Here is a 14,978-nt window from a genome sequence, read left to right as displayed (position 1 = left end):
GATTAAGCTTAAAGTTATACAGTAGCTTTACCTCTGAATGATACAAAGCTCTGACACTGGAGACTCCTTCCATAAACAAAACAAAACAAGAAAAAAGCAAAACAGAACTCAACAGAGCTGTGGTATAAGTTCTCATAAATACAGGACAGCTAATACGATGGCCAAGTCATTGACACACAAGAAAATACATTGATGCAGTACAATTCATATATAATTGATAGATTCTATTGATTGTAGTTATAGTATAATGTTTCTACTGTTATACATGTTACTTCAATGTATTTTTTAGTCATGACCACGGTACACACTATACATGTCTGTGGAACAGCATTTACTCAATCTTAAGGTAGCTGAAAACAAAGAACATGGCAAAACAAAGGACATTCCCTAAGGTTTTCAATGTTTCAACATTTTACCACAAGAGGGTAGTATCAGGTAAGTGATGCTCATGATCATAGCCCCAAGGCCTGCAGAAAATTCAGAGGTTTGAATAGTTTATTCTTTTTGCAAAACCACTAAATTTTTCAAACAGCATTTCAAGTGTTCACTAAAGAAACAGTAAATTTCCATACTTTGATATCCATGTGCTTAGTATGAAAAAAAAAGTACCAACGTCAGATCTTATTTCTCAGAAATAGTATTATTCCTTTAGACAAAAAACACAAATGGAAGAAGAAGACAGAGCAGGGTGCCGATGGAGAAGACGCTCCGAGGGACTGCAGTTCCGTTACACAGGTTTGAATCGCAGCACTCGTTGGTGAAGGTGAAGTTTAAACCCATCACAAACTTCTTTCCGGAGAGCCCACAAACCGATGGGAGACCACAACTCTTTTCACGTAGGACCACCTGAACGTTCCCTGTGGAGAAAAAAATGTCAATCTGATTATGTTATACACTTCTATAGGATCTTATCGTGGATCCATGTTGCTTAGAAAGGCTTTAAATTAATCAGTTCAACTGTTTATAGCTTGATAACATTGGTGTGACTGAGTATTTACAGACTCTAGAAAGGTGCATCAGAATTATATATATATATATATATATATATATATATAAAAATGTGACCTGGCCAGTATATTTAGTTACTCCACAGATCTGTTGAAATCTGGATTCTGATTGGTCCGAAAGTGTTGCTTAGTTTTCTATAACAGCAGCTCTGACAGTGCAGCGGCAAATCACAAGTTTATACAGTATTAGTGCGCTCTTTCTAATACGTTACCATTGCTATAGTAACAGCTTGTTCACAAGAACTTGTAAAGCAGTCTGCGCCACATAATCTAATCCTTATAATAAACAGATTTTAAAAAGGTGTTGTCATTTAATTAAAATGTGAAATTGGATTGTACGTGTACTGAGTAGGAAAAAGAAACATAATAAATAAAACAAAAGGACAAACTTTTATACTGTATAATGTTAATTTTCAGGTCGAAAAGTCAGTATGTCAATCAATCAATTGTACTTTATAATAATAAGAAAAACTTGTGTATAGTAACCGTGATACTTTCAGTAAAGAGATGTTTATATTATATATACTGTATATAAACCTTGTGGAAGGAGTCTCCAGTGTCAGTGCATTGTACGAGTCAGTATAGGACTTTCTTGGTAATATGACCAGCTTTTTTTTTTTTTTTTTTGTCTTTTTAATTACAGATAGGCTGGTGACTGTTCACTGTAAAGATTAGATATGGATTTGGGATTTTAATATAATGACTGCATTTGAGATTAATTTAATAATTAATAAATTCACAATGTTGCTTTAACGTTCATTTGATTGTTTTGGGCAGAAATATAACTTTATAAAGCTGTCCAAAGAGAAAATGCAGTGTACATTATGGTGCGCGTTGCCTGTCTACATCACACACGGAGATTTTTGAGGTGACGGCAAACACTAAAACTTAAATTAGCAGAAACCAGCATTTAAAAGAAAATAAAATCAGTGCGGTAATCAGTAGTAGTGTGGCGTTACCTCTCTGTGCAGTGGCCTTGATGGAAAGACAGCTCTGTCCTGGAGGACAAAGTGTAGGGATACCGATACAGTCCAGAGGCAGAGGTGTGATAGCAGGAACCATGCACTTGTAACAGAACAGAGGCACTGCAACACGTGTTAAAAAAAAAAAAAGACATTAAAAGTACCCATTGACCAGAAAATCACAAGATGACTCAATATAAGTGAATATGATTTTAATGCTAAAATTCACTAAATTAACTGTAGTGGTTATTCCGTTCACAATAATCATTAAAGTGCCTATTATTTTGCCCAGACATCTGAAGTAAGCTAGTATTAAAAAGAAATAGTAAAGCATGATACTCTTCAGTTTGTAAAATATATTAACGCGCTTAGTATTTTTGTATTTTTTCCCCATTACAATTTTAACTCGTAAACAATGTGTTATTTATCCTTATTATTTACTTTTATTTTTAATGTGACACTGACATTTCCATCACAGTATAATGGACACACTGTGGTTAAAAACCCAGGTCTAGCAACTTGTAAAATTACATTTTTTCCCAATCTTCATCCTTTTTTGTTACTCACCTACAGATGGCAGAAAGCAGAATAAAACAAGAGACCCATAGAGACGAGACATTATTTCAACTAAAGTTTCTGATGATCTCAGGAGGGTTTTTTTTTCTTTCCCCACCTCAAAAACTACTTATAGCCTGGGAACCAGATCCCAGTCTCTACTTTATATATTTTATACACTTCTGCTATGTACATAATGTCTCATCTTACAGTCTTAACAAACCCAGAATGTCCTGCACCCCAGGGCACAAATCATTTAATCTGATCTCGGGACAGGAAATTAAATATTACAGCTGTATTCAAGGCAACACAAAATTCATTCCATTTGATATCATCTTAAATTAGAGCTAAACGTACGTTATCTAAAGACATACTTGCTTTAGTTGAAGTTAAATATCTAGCAATGTGTCTCAAATCATTTGGAAATGAGAATGAGAGTGAGAATGAGGTTAGGCTGTGTAATTTGATTACACATGATTTGCCTATGAAATACACACAGCGCAGCCGGAGCTCGAATCCTAAATCCTGTTCCACGAGCCGTTTTTCATATATATATATATATATATATATATATATATATATATATATATATATATATATATATATATATTAAGAACACGGTCGTTTGATTAAACATGCGACATCAGTTCTGCATGAATTAACCGTTAAGACCAGTAAAAACTTGACGCTTTATTGAGGTTTTAAAATTACAAGCACAATTTAATAGCCCGATTTAATAATAATAATAATAATAATAATAATAATAATAATAATAATAATAATGAAAACATATATAAAAAGTTGCCTTATGAGTGCACACTATAACAAATAGCTTACTGATTCCTAGATAAAACACCATAAAAAAAACGAATCTATGGCTAATAAACACCAGATCAGCAAATACTAGGTTTTAAACTGCAGTTAGGATTTAGGCCAAAATCTTTATAAATCATTTAACTGAATATTAAACTGCTGTTTAATAACTATATATATATATGTAGGTATGTTCACTCATTTCCAGCTTACAAATGTTTTATTCTATTGGAAGATATTATGTAGCTTCTTTCTAAAAACAAGCAATATTGTTTGCCAATAGAATAAAAATAATAATAATCAAGCTTGAATTGAGTAAAAATGTCTTAAAGGCTTAATAATCTTATATCTGTTTTTCAAAAACCTCGGAAATTCTCTCAGAAGCTGTGTAAAGTCCCTTTTTAACCCTTCAGCGCATAAATCTTATAAACTTACACACCTGCACAGGTTATTTTTCCCAAATTAAACGGTTTTGTCTCGCAAATTATTTATTTATTTATTTTTACTCTGTCGAAATATCCACGTAAAATGTCAATTGGATTGTACATGTGCTGAGTTTTATAAGTACATGTACTTAGAAAAAATAAGAAAAAAGGACAAAACTTTATACTGTATAATGTTGAGGTTCAGGTCAAAAACCAATATGTCAATCAATCCGTAATCAATAGTCGTCAATATGCCGATGATCAAAATGTTAGTAAATGTTGTTGTTGTTTTTTTGTAAATACAGAATATAGCAATATTGTTGGCATGCACAAAATTTTACACCATTTAGGATTGTTGGACGATGCAGTTGATGCCAGAAGTAAAAAAAAATAAAATAAAATAAAAAATCTAGTTGTAAAAATAGCTAAGGCGTTTATTGGAGTCTGGAACATTCATTCATTCATTAATACTAGTAATAATAATAATACTAAGAGACTCTGCACCGAGAATAACAAATGGTCTAGAGAGCAACAGAAATCATGATTTACGTTATATTACAGTAATGATCTCCGGTGATTTGGAGCAGATTTATATATCTCCTTAAAATAGCCATACATTGACTGTACATGAGTGTAAATACCGTGCACAAAAGGGTTAAACTGCGACTTAAATCCCAGGAATATCAACAATCTGCTGTAGAAGAGAACATTACATAAGAAATAACTCTGAAAGCTGCATGTAGATTAGTTGAACATCGATTTATTTAATGTTTCACATTTTCCTTTTGCAGTGCAGGGAGACTTTATTATTTACATTATAGCTGTAATGTGTTTTTAGGTTGCTTTCGTTAAGCTGTTGGAATGTAATGGCTTTTTAAAAACACTAAAGCAATTTACTAAAATAAAGGCTGTAATTCTAAGTATATATAATGGAAAACTTGTATCGTTCGCTATCTAAAAAAATAGGGAAAGCAGGCTACATTTAAAAGCGATAACATTTCCAAACAGAAAGTTATTAGTACAAAGAGTGGAAGATCGACGTAAAGGCTGCGTTGCTGCTACAAAAAAGATCGTATAAGCACATGGCTCAGGTCGTCAGTCACTGTAATCTGAAATACTGAAAGTTCAGCTTTCGGTATCTTAATTAATCTATACATGCTAGGCTAATACACCAGGCTAATAATGAAACACGAACGGCAGGACGGTAAAAATAGTGGAGTGAGAGTGCGTTTACAGTTAAGATTTTTCAAATTCGGTATTTTATCATGACTTGATTTTGCCGAGACATGTAATGGTGGAGATTAGGTTAAGTTCGATCATGCAAATTACAAACTGTATCGCATGGCACCAGCACTAGCCTTCATTCTCATTTCTTTGGCTCAATATAAAGTTCAGCATTAAAATGAATTGTTTTTATTTACGCAATAAAATAGTTTAATGTTAGCTAGGTTGTTAGTGAACTTGGCTAGTAGTGTAACGCCAGTGAGGTGACATTAACGTTAGATGACCTAATTATCTAGCTAGCTAGCGTTACTTTCGCAGATTTTATCACGGAATTTAAAAAACGAACATTTTAGTGCCATCAAGGATGAAGGATGTGTGTCTAGGTAAAGTCAGTGTGTGTGTGTGTTTTATTTCATGACTAACCTCCCTGCTGAAAAACAATAGAACCCATCACAGAAATTCTAATGGTTTCCACTACAAATACCATTAGAAACCATCAACCATTAAACCATGAACATTACCATTATTGGTCTTTAAAGGTATCCACTAGATATAACATGCCACCAATAGAAGGCAACAGATTACCAGGAGAGACCCACAAGGACCATTACAGTTTCCATTAAAACCAACACAATTCCCATTAAAACCATTACGAATTCTATGAGGGTTTCTATTGTTTATTTGTTTTAGCAGGGCTTTTAGCAGTTATGAGTGTATTAATGTTTAGCATGTCGGAAGTATTCTGGCAAGATGAACATAATGAGATTCTTTAAACACACTGGCCAAAAATATGAACATATTCAAGTACTGAATAAAGAGTTTTAAAGTGGTATTAATGTTATAAAAATTAAAGTGCAGTCAGTTCAAACCAATAATCAATTAAAGTGACGTTCAAAAATTGATATAAATAATATAAATAACCTAACATTACACTGAAAAAATGATCAACGAGGCTAAATCCAAAAGGCGGCGTGACGCCCGACCCTGTACGTACGGTCGTAGCGTGATCACGCATCAGCGATGCTCGGGAACACCTCTGCTCCAGATGAAGAAACTTCTAGAAATTAAAAGAGAAATTTGGTCTGTTTGGACCATTTTTTTCTTAACCTCGGATGTTTTAATCTGGACCTTGTTCTAATCTGGATCTTTTTGATTAGGTAGCTCTTTTATCTGGACATCTAATTTGGACCTTTTTATCTGGAGGTCATTCCATCATCAATCTGGACTCCTGTTAATCTGAATATTTTAATCTAGTCTCACCGTGACGCTCACCACGAAAAGCAGGAGGAGAATGGTATTTGTACAAATCTGGATATCTCATCATTTTTTTGTTGTTGTAAAAAGATGTTGCAATCTTGTCTTTTCATAACGTGTATATCCTAATTTCGAGTATTTTTTATTGGGATTTTCGTATTTTCAATGCCTTAACTGGGACTGATTTGTACTTCTCTTATCTGGAAGATTTATCGGTTAATCGGAACCCCTCTTAATCTGGACGTTTTAATCTCCAGTTATTTTGACTATGTTAATCTGGATTTCTCACAATCCGGATATCTTAATCTGGATGTTTTATTATGAACTCCTTTTTTTCATTTGAATACGTTAATCTGGATTTCTCATAATCTTAATCTGGACATTTTATTCCGAACTCCTTTTGTAATTTGAATATGTGAATCTGGATTTCTCATAATCCAGACATCTTAATCTGGACGTTTTATTCTGAACTCTTTTTTTTTTTTTTTTTTTTTTTTTTCATTTGAAAATCTCAATCTGGATGTTTTAATCTGAACTCCTTTTTTTTTTTTTTTTTTTTTACCAAGATATCTTAATGTGGACTCTTCTTTATCTGGATATCATAATCTGAATGTTTTAGTCTGAACTCCTTTTAAACTGAATATTTTTATTCTGGATTCCTCTTAATCTGTATATTTTAAATCCCTAAAATGGACGTCTTATTCTGGACTCGGCGTGGCGTTGAAATGGACTGCGGGTATGAGCAGCGATTGTGTTCCTCTAGCTGGAGACTTGGTGGTAGAACAGCTCGTCTGGGCGAAACCCGTACGCGGTGGCAGGGCGGCCGTTTGATCCATTGCTGTGGAGAGACGGATTACCACAGATAAGATTCGGGATGTCATACATGCATACGGTCACTAGATGGAGATCTTTTACTGTACTTCTATTAACTGGATTTTATATCAGAGTGCCAGAAACAGCTGGTTCTATTAAACTGAGGACTAAACTGATGAACCAGTTCAGCATGAAGTACTAAATAGACGATATTATTATTTAAAAAACAACAGTTAAAAAAGATTTCTTTAAAAAAGATTTCATAAAAAATGAGCAAAAATGCAGTGTAATAAAAGTGCAATGCTGTCCTTAAGCGCTAAAACCACAAACCCGACCGTACGCTTGATGGAAAGTTGATGTTATTTCAGAGCTCTAAGAGCAGCATGTGCCTAACAAAACGTTCACAAACACCAGTTTAATCCCACTTTTCAATTGTGTGCATCATCTTTAGCCACACTATCACTTTAACAGAACTATTTCACTGTACAGAGGAACACTGAGGGTGTTTTTCATGGTTTCTAATTCACTCGAGAAGTCACAGCTACTTTCAGACAGGGGCGTTGCCTTAAAATAATAATAATAATAATAATAATCATCATTAATTTAAAAAGAAGAAGAAGACTTTTGTGCCCTAAGCCAAAATGATTTGTAAATATAAACGTTAAACAAATCAATGTTTAAAGAGATGTTCTTGAAGCCAGGATTCCTGTGTTAGACCCCTAGACATGAACCATTACAGTAATTTGTATCAGACAACTGGAATAATTCCAATAAACAAAATTCTATACGAGACAGTGATGTGAAGGAGCACTGAAAAGTACACCTGGTGCTCATTTTCATTTTATGGACACAGGAGCGTTTTACTGTGTATTGTAATCGCCAAAGGTCTGGCATTTATCAGAGACGGGTTACAGCACTACGTGTACTCAATCCGAGTCGTAACTCGTAATTTCCGACCTCCAAGTAGGAATAAAAGCCGAAGAATACGCCACCTCGACTAGGAATTCCTACTCGGGAACTCGGGACGGCTGCTGCGTCCGACTAAAGACTGTAACTGTAACATCCAAGGCGGGAAAACCCAAAGCAAACGTTCTTTCGACTCGGAATTCCTACTCGGGAACTCGGGACGGCTGCTGCGTCCGACTAAAGCCTGTAACTGTAACATCCAAGGTGGGAAAACCCAAAGCAAACGTTCTTTCGACTCGGAATTCCTACTCGGGAACTCTGGATGGCAGCTGCTTCAACTAAAGACTGTAACTGTAACATCGGAGTTGGGAAAACCCAAAGAAAACGCTCCCTCGGCTCAGAATTCCTACTCGGGAAGTCGGGACGATCACGTCAACCCCGAGTTCAGCAAGCGACATCAAATCAATATGGCCGCTCACAGCAGGCGTCCGTGGTGTTTTCCGACTTTGTAGCTCGGAACGTGCAGAGGCCAAAATACGACGTGACTCCGAGTTCTGATTTAAGCACCTTGTATTATCAAATAATTTTTTTTAATTAACGCTACTCAGTGTAATACCACCTCAAACCACCAGGGGAGTAAAGCACCACGCGACGTCAAATTGCATACGTACGCACGTGCGATTCTAAACCAGTACAATCAGGTGTAATTGGATTTTCTCGATTAGCAAGTACGTTTGAATGTTACAGAGTCACGACGACAACCGCGACGGCCGCGGGGAAAACTTTTGAAAGAGAGATGGGCGTGCGTGAAAGCCGACCGGCATGTTTCGCCTCTGTGGGCTTTTAATCCCTCGGATGCGAGCGTGTGGACAACGGAGCTGCTTCTGCATGTGCACGCGAAGTCACGCGTCGTGTATAAACCAGGCCTGACGATGGATACAATAGCAAGGTTGTTTGCTACTCAGGGGGAGAAAAAAACAAAACAACTAAATCGATATGTATTTTAAGGGAAAATATTCGCTGTTGACATGTACCGGGGTCGGGCGACGCCCCTGCTGTCGGAATCCAGACAGAGCTGTTGGCACGCGGTGAAACTCTGGGATGTTTATACACTTATACACACGGTCTGTATTTAAAAATATGAGCTGTTTGGGTTGCTCGTATGTGTGCGCATGAGACCGTGTGTTCTTTCTAGTCCCGAATCACTTCCAGTAATCAGTTACAGAAACCCACCAAAGGTGGGTTTCTGTAACTGATTACTGGAAGTGATTTGGGACTAGAAAGAACACACGGTCATGTGTGCACACATAAGAGGTGCGTTTCTTCTCTCTCTCTCTCTCTCTCTCTCTCTCTCTCTCTCCAAGAAAGAGAGATTCATACCTCGGGGTACTTTTTCAGAACCTCAGTCGTGTACCGTTAGTCATCGAGGAGTAGGCGGTATTACAAAATCCCGACACTTGGCATTTCTACGATGCACGATATGTAGGTTACAGGGTTATAAACGCGTGTGCTGTAAACTCGCAGCTCGGGAAAACGAAACCCGGGTCGGACGAGTGAGTGCACGGAGTTCACGAGATATATGGAATATTTCACGCGTTACTTGTAACGGCCGCACATCGCATTTTCAGCATCGATATGACGGGAAGAGTCGAATAAGCGTCCAGGATATTTCACTAGGATTATTATTATTTTTACTTAAAGATCGACTTCCCGTATAAAGAGTTTATCCTGACAATCGGAAGGAGGTGAAAGAAAACGACCCCGAGAGCGCCGGCGCGAAGCGCTCTCGATCCGTTTCCGATCGAAGGAGAACGAGAAAGCAATTCGATTCCGTGAGATAACACGCTTCTGCGAGTGTGTTGTCAGAGCGAGAGCTGCGAGAGTGGGTTATCAGAGCGAGAGCTGCGAGAGTGGGTTATCAGAGCGAGAGCTGCGAGAGTGTGTTATCAGAGCGAGAGCTGAAAGTGTGTGTTAGCAGTGCAAGAGCTGCGAGTGTGTGCTATCAGCACGAGAGCTGTGAGTGTGTTATCAGAGCAAGAGCTTGCTTGAGTGTGTTATCAGCGCGAGAGCTGCAAGTGTGCTATCAGAGCGAGAGCTGAGAGTGTGTATTATCAGAGCGAGAGCTGCGAGAGTGTGTTATCAGCGCGAGAGCTGTTTGTTTTCTCACCTCGGCTCTGCATAAGTCTGAGAAGGAGTGATGGATGAATGGGGTGGAGGGGGTATCTTGTGTGCGTGAGGAGGGGTGATGGAGATGGAGAGGGATGGAGGGGGTGCAGGGGGTATCTTGTGTGTGTGAGTGAGGAGTGATGGAGAGGGATGAAGGAGGTGGAGGGGGTATCTTGTGTGTGTGAGTGAGGAGTGATGGAGATGGAATAAGGGGGTGGAGGGGGTATCTTGTGTGTGTGAGTGAGGAGTGATGGAGATGGAGAGGGATGAAGGAGGTGGAGGGGGTATCTTGTGTGGGTGAGTGAGGAGTGATGGAGATGGAGAGGGATGAAGGAGGTGGAGGGGGTATCTTGTGTGGGTGAGTGAGGAGTGATGGAGATGGAGAGGGATGAAGGAGGTGGAGGGGGTATCTTGTGTGTGTGTGTGAGGGGTGATGGAGATGGAGATGGAGATGGAATAAGGGGGTGGAGGGGGTATCTTGTGTGTGTGAGTGAGGAGTGATGGAGATGGAGAGGGATGAAGGAGGTGGAGGGGGTATCTTGTGTGTGTGAGTGAGGAGTGATGGAGATGGAGAGGGATGAAGGAGGTGGAGGGGGTATCTTGTGTGTGTGAGTGAGGAGTGATGGAGATGGAGATGGATGAAGGAGGTGGAGGGGGTATCTTGTGTGTGTGAGTGAGGAGTGATGGAGATGGAGAGGGATGAAGGAGGTGGAGGGGGTATCTTGTGTGTGTGAGGAGGAACTCAGGTGGGATTTTAACTGTATTTATTTTCATAATACAGTAAAGCCGGATATGACAGAACGCTCTCAAACAGTTCTCTCATAAAAACTGACAAAATCTCATTATAAATTATGTGTGTGTGTGTGTGTGTGTGTGTGTGTGTGTGTGTGTGTTAAGTTGTGATGGATGGATGATGGTAAACTGCGTCTAACTCACCATGCGCTGAAGTCTCCATACTGAGTGTACGGGTCCGGACTCAGACCTGCATCAGGAGGCATTCCATCTGTGATCACACACACGCACAAACACATACACACACATACACACACCCATAAACATACACACACACACACACAAACACATACACACGTATACATACACACACACACACACACACACACACACACAAACACATACACACGTATACATACACACACACACACACACACACACACACATATATACGTATACACATACACACACACACACACATATACACATATACACGTATACACATACACACATGTTTGTGTGTGTGTATATGTGTCTATGTGTGAGTGTGTGTGTATGTGTGTGTGTGTGTTCTGACCCGCGCTGTAGAACAGGTCCGGTGGTTCCAGCGTCTCTGTGTCTCCGTAGAGGAATGGCTCTGGCTCCGTCTCCGTCTCCGTCTCTCGGCTCTCCACCATCTCCAACCACTGAGAGTTAAACCAGCGGAACTTCTCACACTGGATCTTACAACCCCACTGTTCATCGTACTCCTGTACACACACACACACACACACACGCGCACACACACACGCATTAAACACAACCCCACTGTTCATCGTACTCCTGTACACACACACACACACACACACAGACACACACACACACACATTAAACACAACCCCACTGTTCATCGTACTCCTGTACACACGCACACACATACACACACACACACACACACACACACACACACACCCGCATTAAACACAACCCCACGGTTCATCATACTCCTATACACACACACACACACACACACACGAATTAAACACAACCCCACTGTTCATCATACTCTTACACACACACACACATTAAACACAACCCCACGGTTCATCATACTCCTGTACACACGTACACACACACACACACACACACACACACACACACACACACACACACACACACACGCATTAAACACAACCCCACTGTTCATCATACTCCTGTACATACACACACACACACACACACATTAAACACAACCCCACTGTTCATCATACTCCTGTACACACACACACACACACACACACACACACACAGTAAACACAACCCCACTGTTCATCATACTCCTGTACACACACACACACACAAACCAGACCCCCACAGTCCCTTTCATGTGGCAGAGGAACTTAACGAGCGACTTAATAAAGTCTAAAGAACACTTCCTTTAACGAGTGCAGCTCTCAAACACGCCCTGCTCACGCCGATAATCCTCACAGCTACAGTTCCACTCAACTGCAGGCGTATTACTGCACCTGTACCCACCCACTCACCCATTCATTCATTCATCCATTCATTTATTCACCCATCCATTCATTCATCCACCCATTCATTCATTCATCCATTCATTCATTCACCCACCCATTCATCCATTCATTCATCCATCCATCCACCCATTCATTCATTCATCCATTCACCCATTCATTCATTTATTCACCCACCCATTCATTCATTCACCCATCCATTCACCCATTCATTCATTCATCCATTCACCCATTCATTCATTTATTCACCCACCCATTCATTCATTCACCCATCCATTCACCCTTTCATTCATTTATTCACCCACCCATTCACCCACCCATTCACCCATTCATTCATCCACCCATTCACCCATTCATTCACCCATTCATTCACCCATTCATTCATCCACCCATTCATTCATCCATCCATTTACCCATTCATTCATTCATTCACCCACCCATTCATCCACCCATTCACCCATTCATTCATCCATCCATTCACCCATTCATTCATTCATTCACCCACCCATTCACCCATTCATTCATTTATTCACCCACCCATTCACCCATTCATTCATTTATTCATCAATCCATTCACCCATTCATTCATTCATCCATCCACCCATTCATTCATTCATCCATCCACCCATTCATTCATTCATCCATCCATTTGCCCATTCATTCATTTATTCACCCACGGATTCACCCATCCATTCATTCATTCACCCACCCATTCATTCATTTATTAATCCATCCATTCACCCATTCATTCATTTATTCACCCACCCATTCACCCATTCATTCACCAATTCATTCATTTATTCACCTATTCATTCACCCATTCACCCATTCATTCATCCATCCATTCACCCATTCATTTACCCATTCACTCATTTATTTACCCATTCATTCACTTATTCACTCATTCATACACTTATTCACCCATTCATTCACCCATTCATTCACCATTCACTCATTCATTCACCCATTCATTCACTTATTCACTCATTCATACACTTATTCACCCATTCATTCACCATTCACTCATTCATTCACCCATTCATACACTTATTCACCCATTCATTAATTTATTCATCTATTCATTGACCCATTCGTTTTGTATGCTTATGGTAAATTTAACAATTTGTTTATTGTAAATGTATAAATGAATGTATTGTAAACAGCTCCAGGTGTTGGGGGTTCGATTCCCACCGCTGCCCTATATGTGTGTAGAGTTTGCTCCGGCTACTCCAGTTCAAAGACATGCATGGTAGGCTGATTGGCATGTCCACAGTGTCCATGGTGTATGAATGGGTGTGTGAGTGTGTATGTGATTGTGCCCTGCGATGGATTGGCACCCTGTCCAGGGTGTACCCCGCCTTGTGCCCCATGCTCCCTGGGATAGGCTCCAGATTCCCCGTGACATAGTAGGATAAGCGGTATAGAAAATGGATGGATGGATATATTGTAATTTTAAAAAAACACCCTCCCTTTACCAATTTTTTTAAACATATTTTTTTATTTACTTAAAAAAAGATCAGATCAAGCTGATTTTAAAAAACTCCTACACCACTTTGGCTTTTTTCCTTTTGCAAATCATCCATTGTCAAAAAGAAAAAACCTCCCTATAGCAATTCTTTTTTTTTTTTTTTTTTTTGGAAGTTTTCTTAAGGCAAATTCCAGCTGACTAAAAGGCATCCTAATTATTTTTCATTCCATATCTGTGTGTCAATATTTTACATGTGAACTTTGTAACACACACACACACACACACACACACTTCCTCTGCAGGATGACGTGTAGTGTATTGTAGTGGCGTGTCGGCGTGCAGCGTGGACGTACCGCGATGATGTCCAGCGTGTTGTCGCACACTTTCCTGATCTCTGCGTTTTTGTCGTGCATGAGGTCGATGAGGTACGCCGGAGCCTCTGAGAGAGCGCGTTCAGGAACCGGAGCACACGACGGAAAGGGGCGGGGCTTAAATCGAATCTACCGTCGGCGTTAAACATCCTTTTTCATATACGTATAACATTCGGAAAAAAAGGATACGGGTGTCTTTAATAATGACATCTCTGGTGGCCTGGTGGAAAACCATCTGATAGAAAACATACACAATCTGGCACACAAACTCATCATCTTCCTGCTGGGCTGTAAAAAGGAAACACACACACACACACGCCCTATATATATAATGAATAAGAACATTGTGTAGAGACTGCATTACAAACACAGTGTCTCATCATTCAGCATTATAAAATAGCGTGATGTCAGTACGTAGCAATTAGCTATGATCACACACACAGACACGCACAGAGAGAGAGAGAAATCACACATGCGGCCTCGTGTAAGCTGACGTTATTAAAAGCGACGCCCTCGTGCAGTAGGGCTCTCGTGAGAAGCCTCGATTGAGAGACGAGATCACTGTCTCCTCTGAAACAGTGCAGATCTTTCCTCTCTGTCCTCTTGATTATTAAAAGCACCGCGTTTTCATGTTGATCCTGAGCAGTCTAATCCCCGAGACATTAACCACACCAAGACAACCGGGCCATATTTCAGCACGACCTCCCACTGATAAAGCGTCGTGAGGAAGCCAGGTTTAATCAGCCTTCGGTTATTGTGAGCAGCAGC

The 14,978-nt window shown here is 39.5% G+C and overlaps 2 protein-coding genes across 5 annotated transcripts in view; both read right to left on the bottom strand.

The window, feature by feature from the left end:
* Window positions 1-316: 316 nt before the first annotated feature.
* Window positions 317-3,066, bottom strand: lypc (ly6 domain containing, pigment cell). Its single transcript, XM_047161346.2, has 3 exons — window positions 2,537-3,066; window positions 1,967-2,092; window positions 317-857 (listed from the first exon to the last, which is right to left on the bottom strand). The coding sequence occupies exons 1-3, from the start codon at window positions 2,586-2,588 to the stop codon at window positions 649-651; spliced, it is 387 nt and encodes a 128-aa protein (XP_047017302.1). The 5' UTR covers window positions 2,589-3,066; the 3' UTR covers window positions 317-648.
* Window positions 3,067-4,502: 1,436 nt separating this feature from the next.
* The window catches only part of kifap3b (kinesin-associated protein 3b), a 28,941-nt gene continuing 18,465 nt past the window's right edge, over window positions 4,503-14,978 (bottom strand). For 2 of the 4 annotated variants that reach the window (XM_017491475.3, XM_053687219.1), the window contains 5 exons: window positions 14,400-14,498; window positions 14,193-14,278; window positions 11,435-11,606; window positions 11,062-11,128; window positions 4,503-7,078 (listed from right to left, as the gene is read on the bottom strand). In XM_017491475.3, the coding sequence (XP_017346964.1) occupies window positions 7,000-7,078; window positions 11,062-11,128; window positions 11,435-11,606; window positions 14,193-14,278; window positions 14,400-14,498 (503 nt within the window). In that variant the 3' untranslated portion in view covers window positions 4,503-6,999. Of the gene's footprint in view, window positions 7,079-11,061; window positions 11,129-11,434; window positions 11,607-11,709; window positions 11,755-14,192; window positions 14,279-14,399; window positions 14,499-14,978 lie in introns of those variants that run through there. The other 2 variants (XM_047161372.2, XM_053687220.1) reach the window with 2 other exon arrangements.

This window comes from Ictalurus punctatus, chromosome 17 (assembly GCF_001660625.3).
Source record: "Ictalurus punctatus breed USDA103 chromosome 17, Coco_2.0, whole genome shotgun sequence".
Classification (NCBI taxonomy): domain Eukaryota; kingdom Metazoa; phylum Chordata; class Actinopteri; order Siluriformes; family Ictaluridae; genus Ictalurus; species Ictalurus punctatus.
Note: the sequence above shows the minus strand (reverse complement) of the source record. Positions and strands in the feature narration are given on the sequence as shown.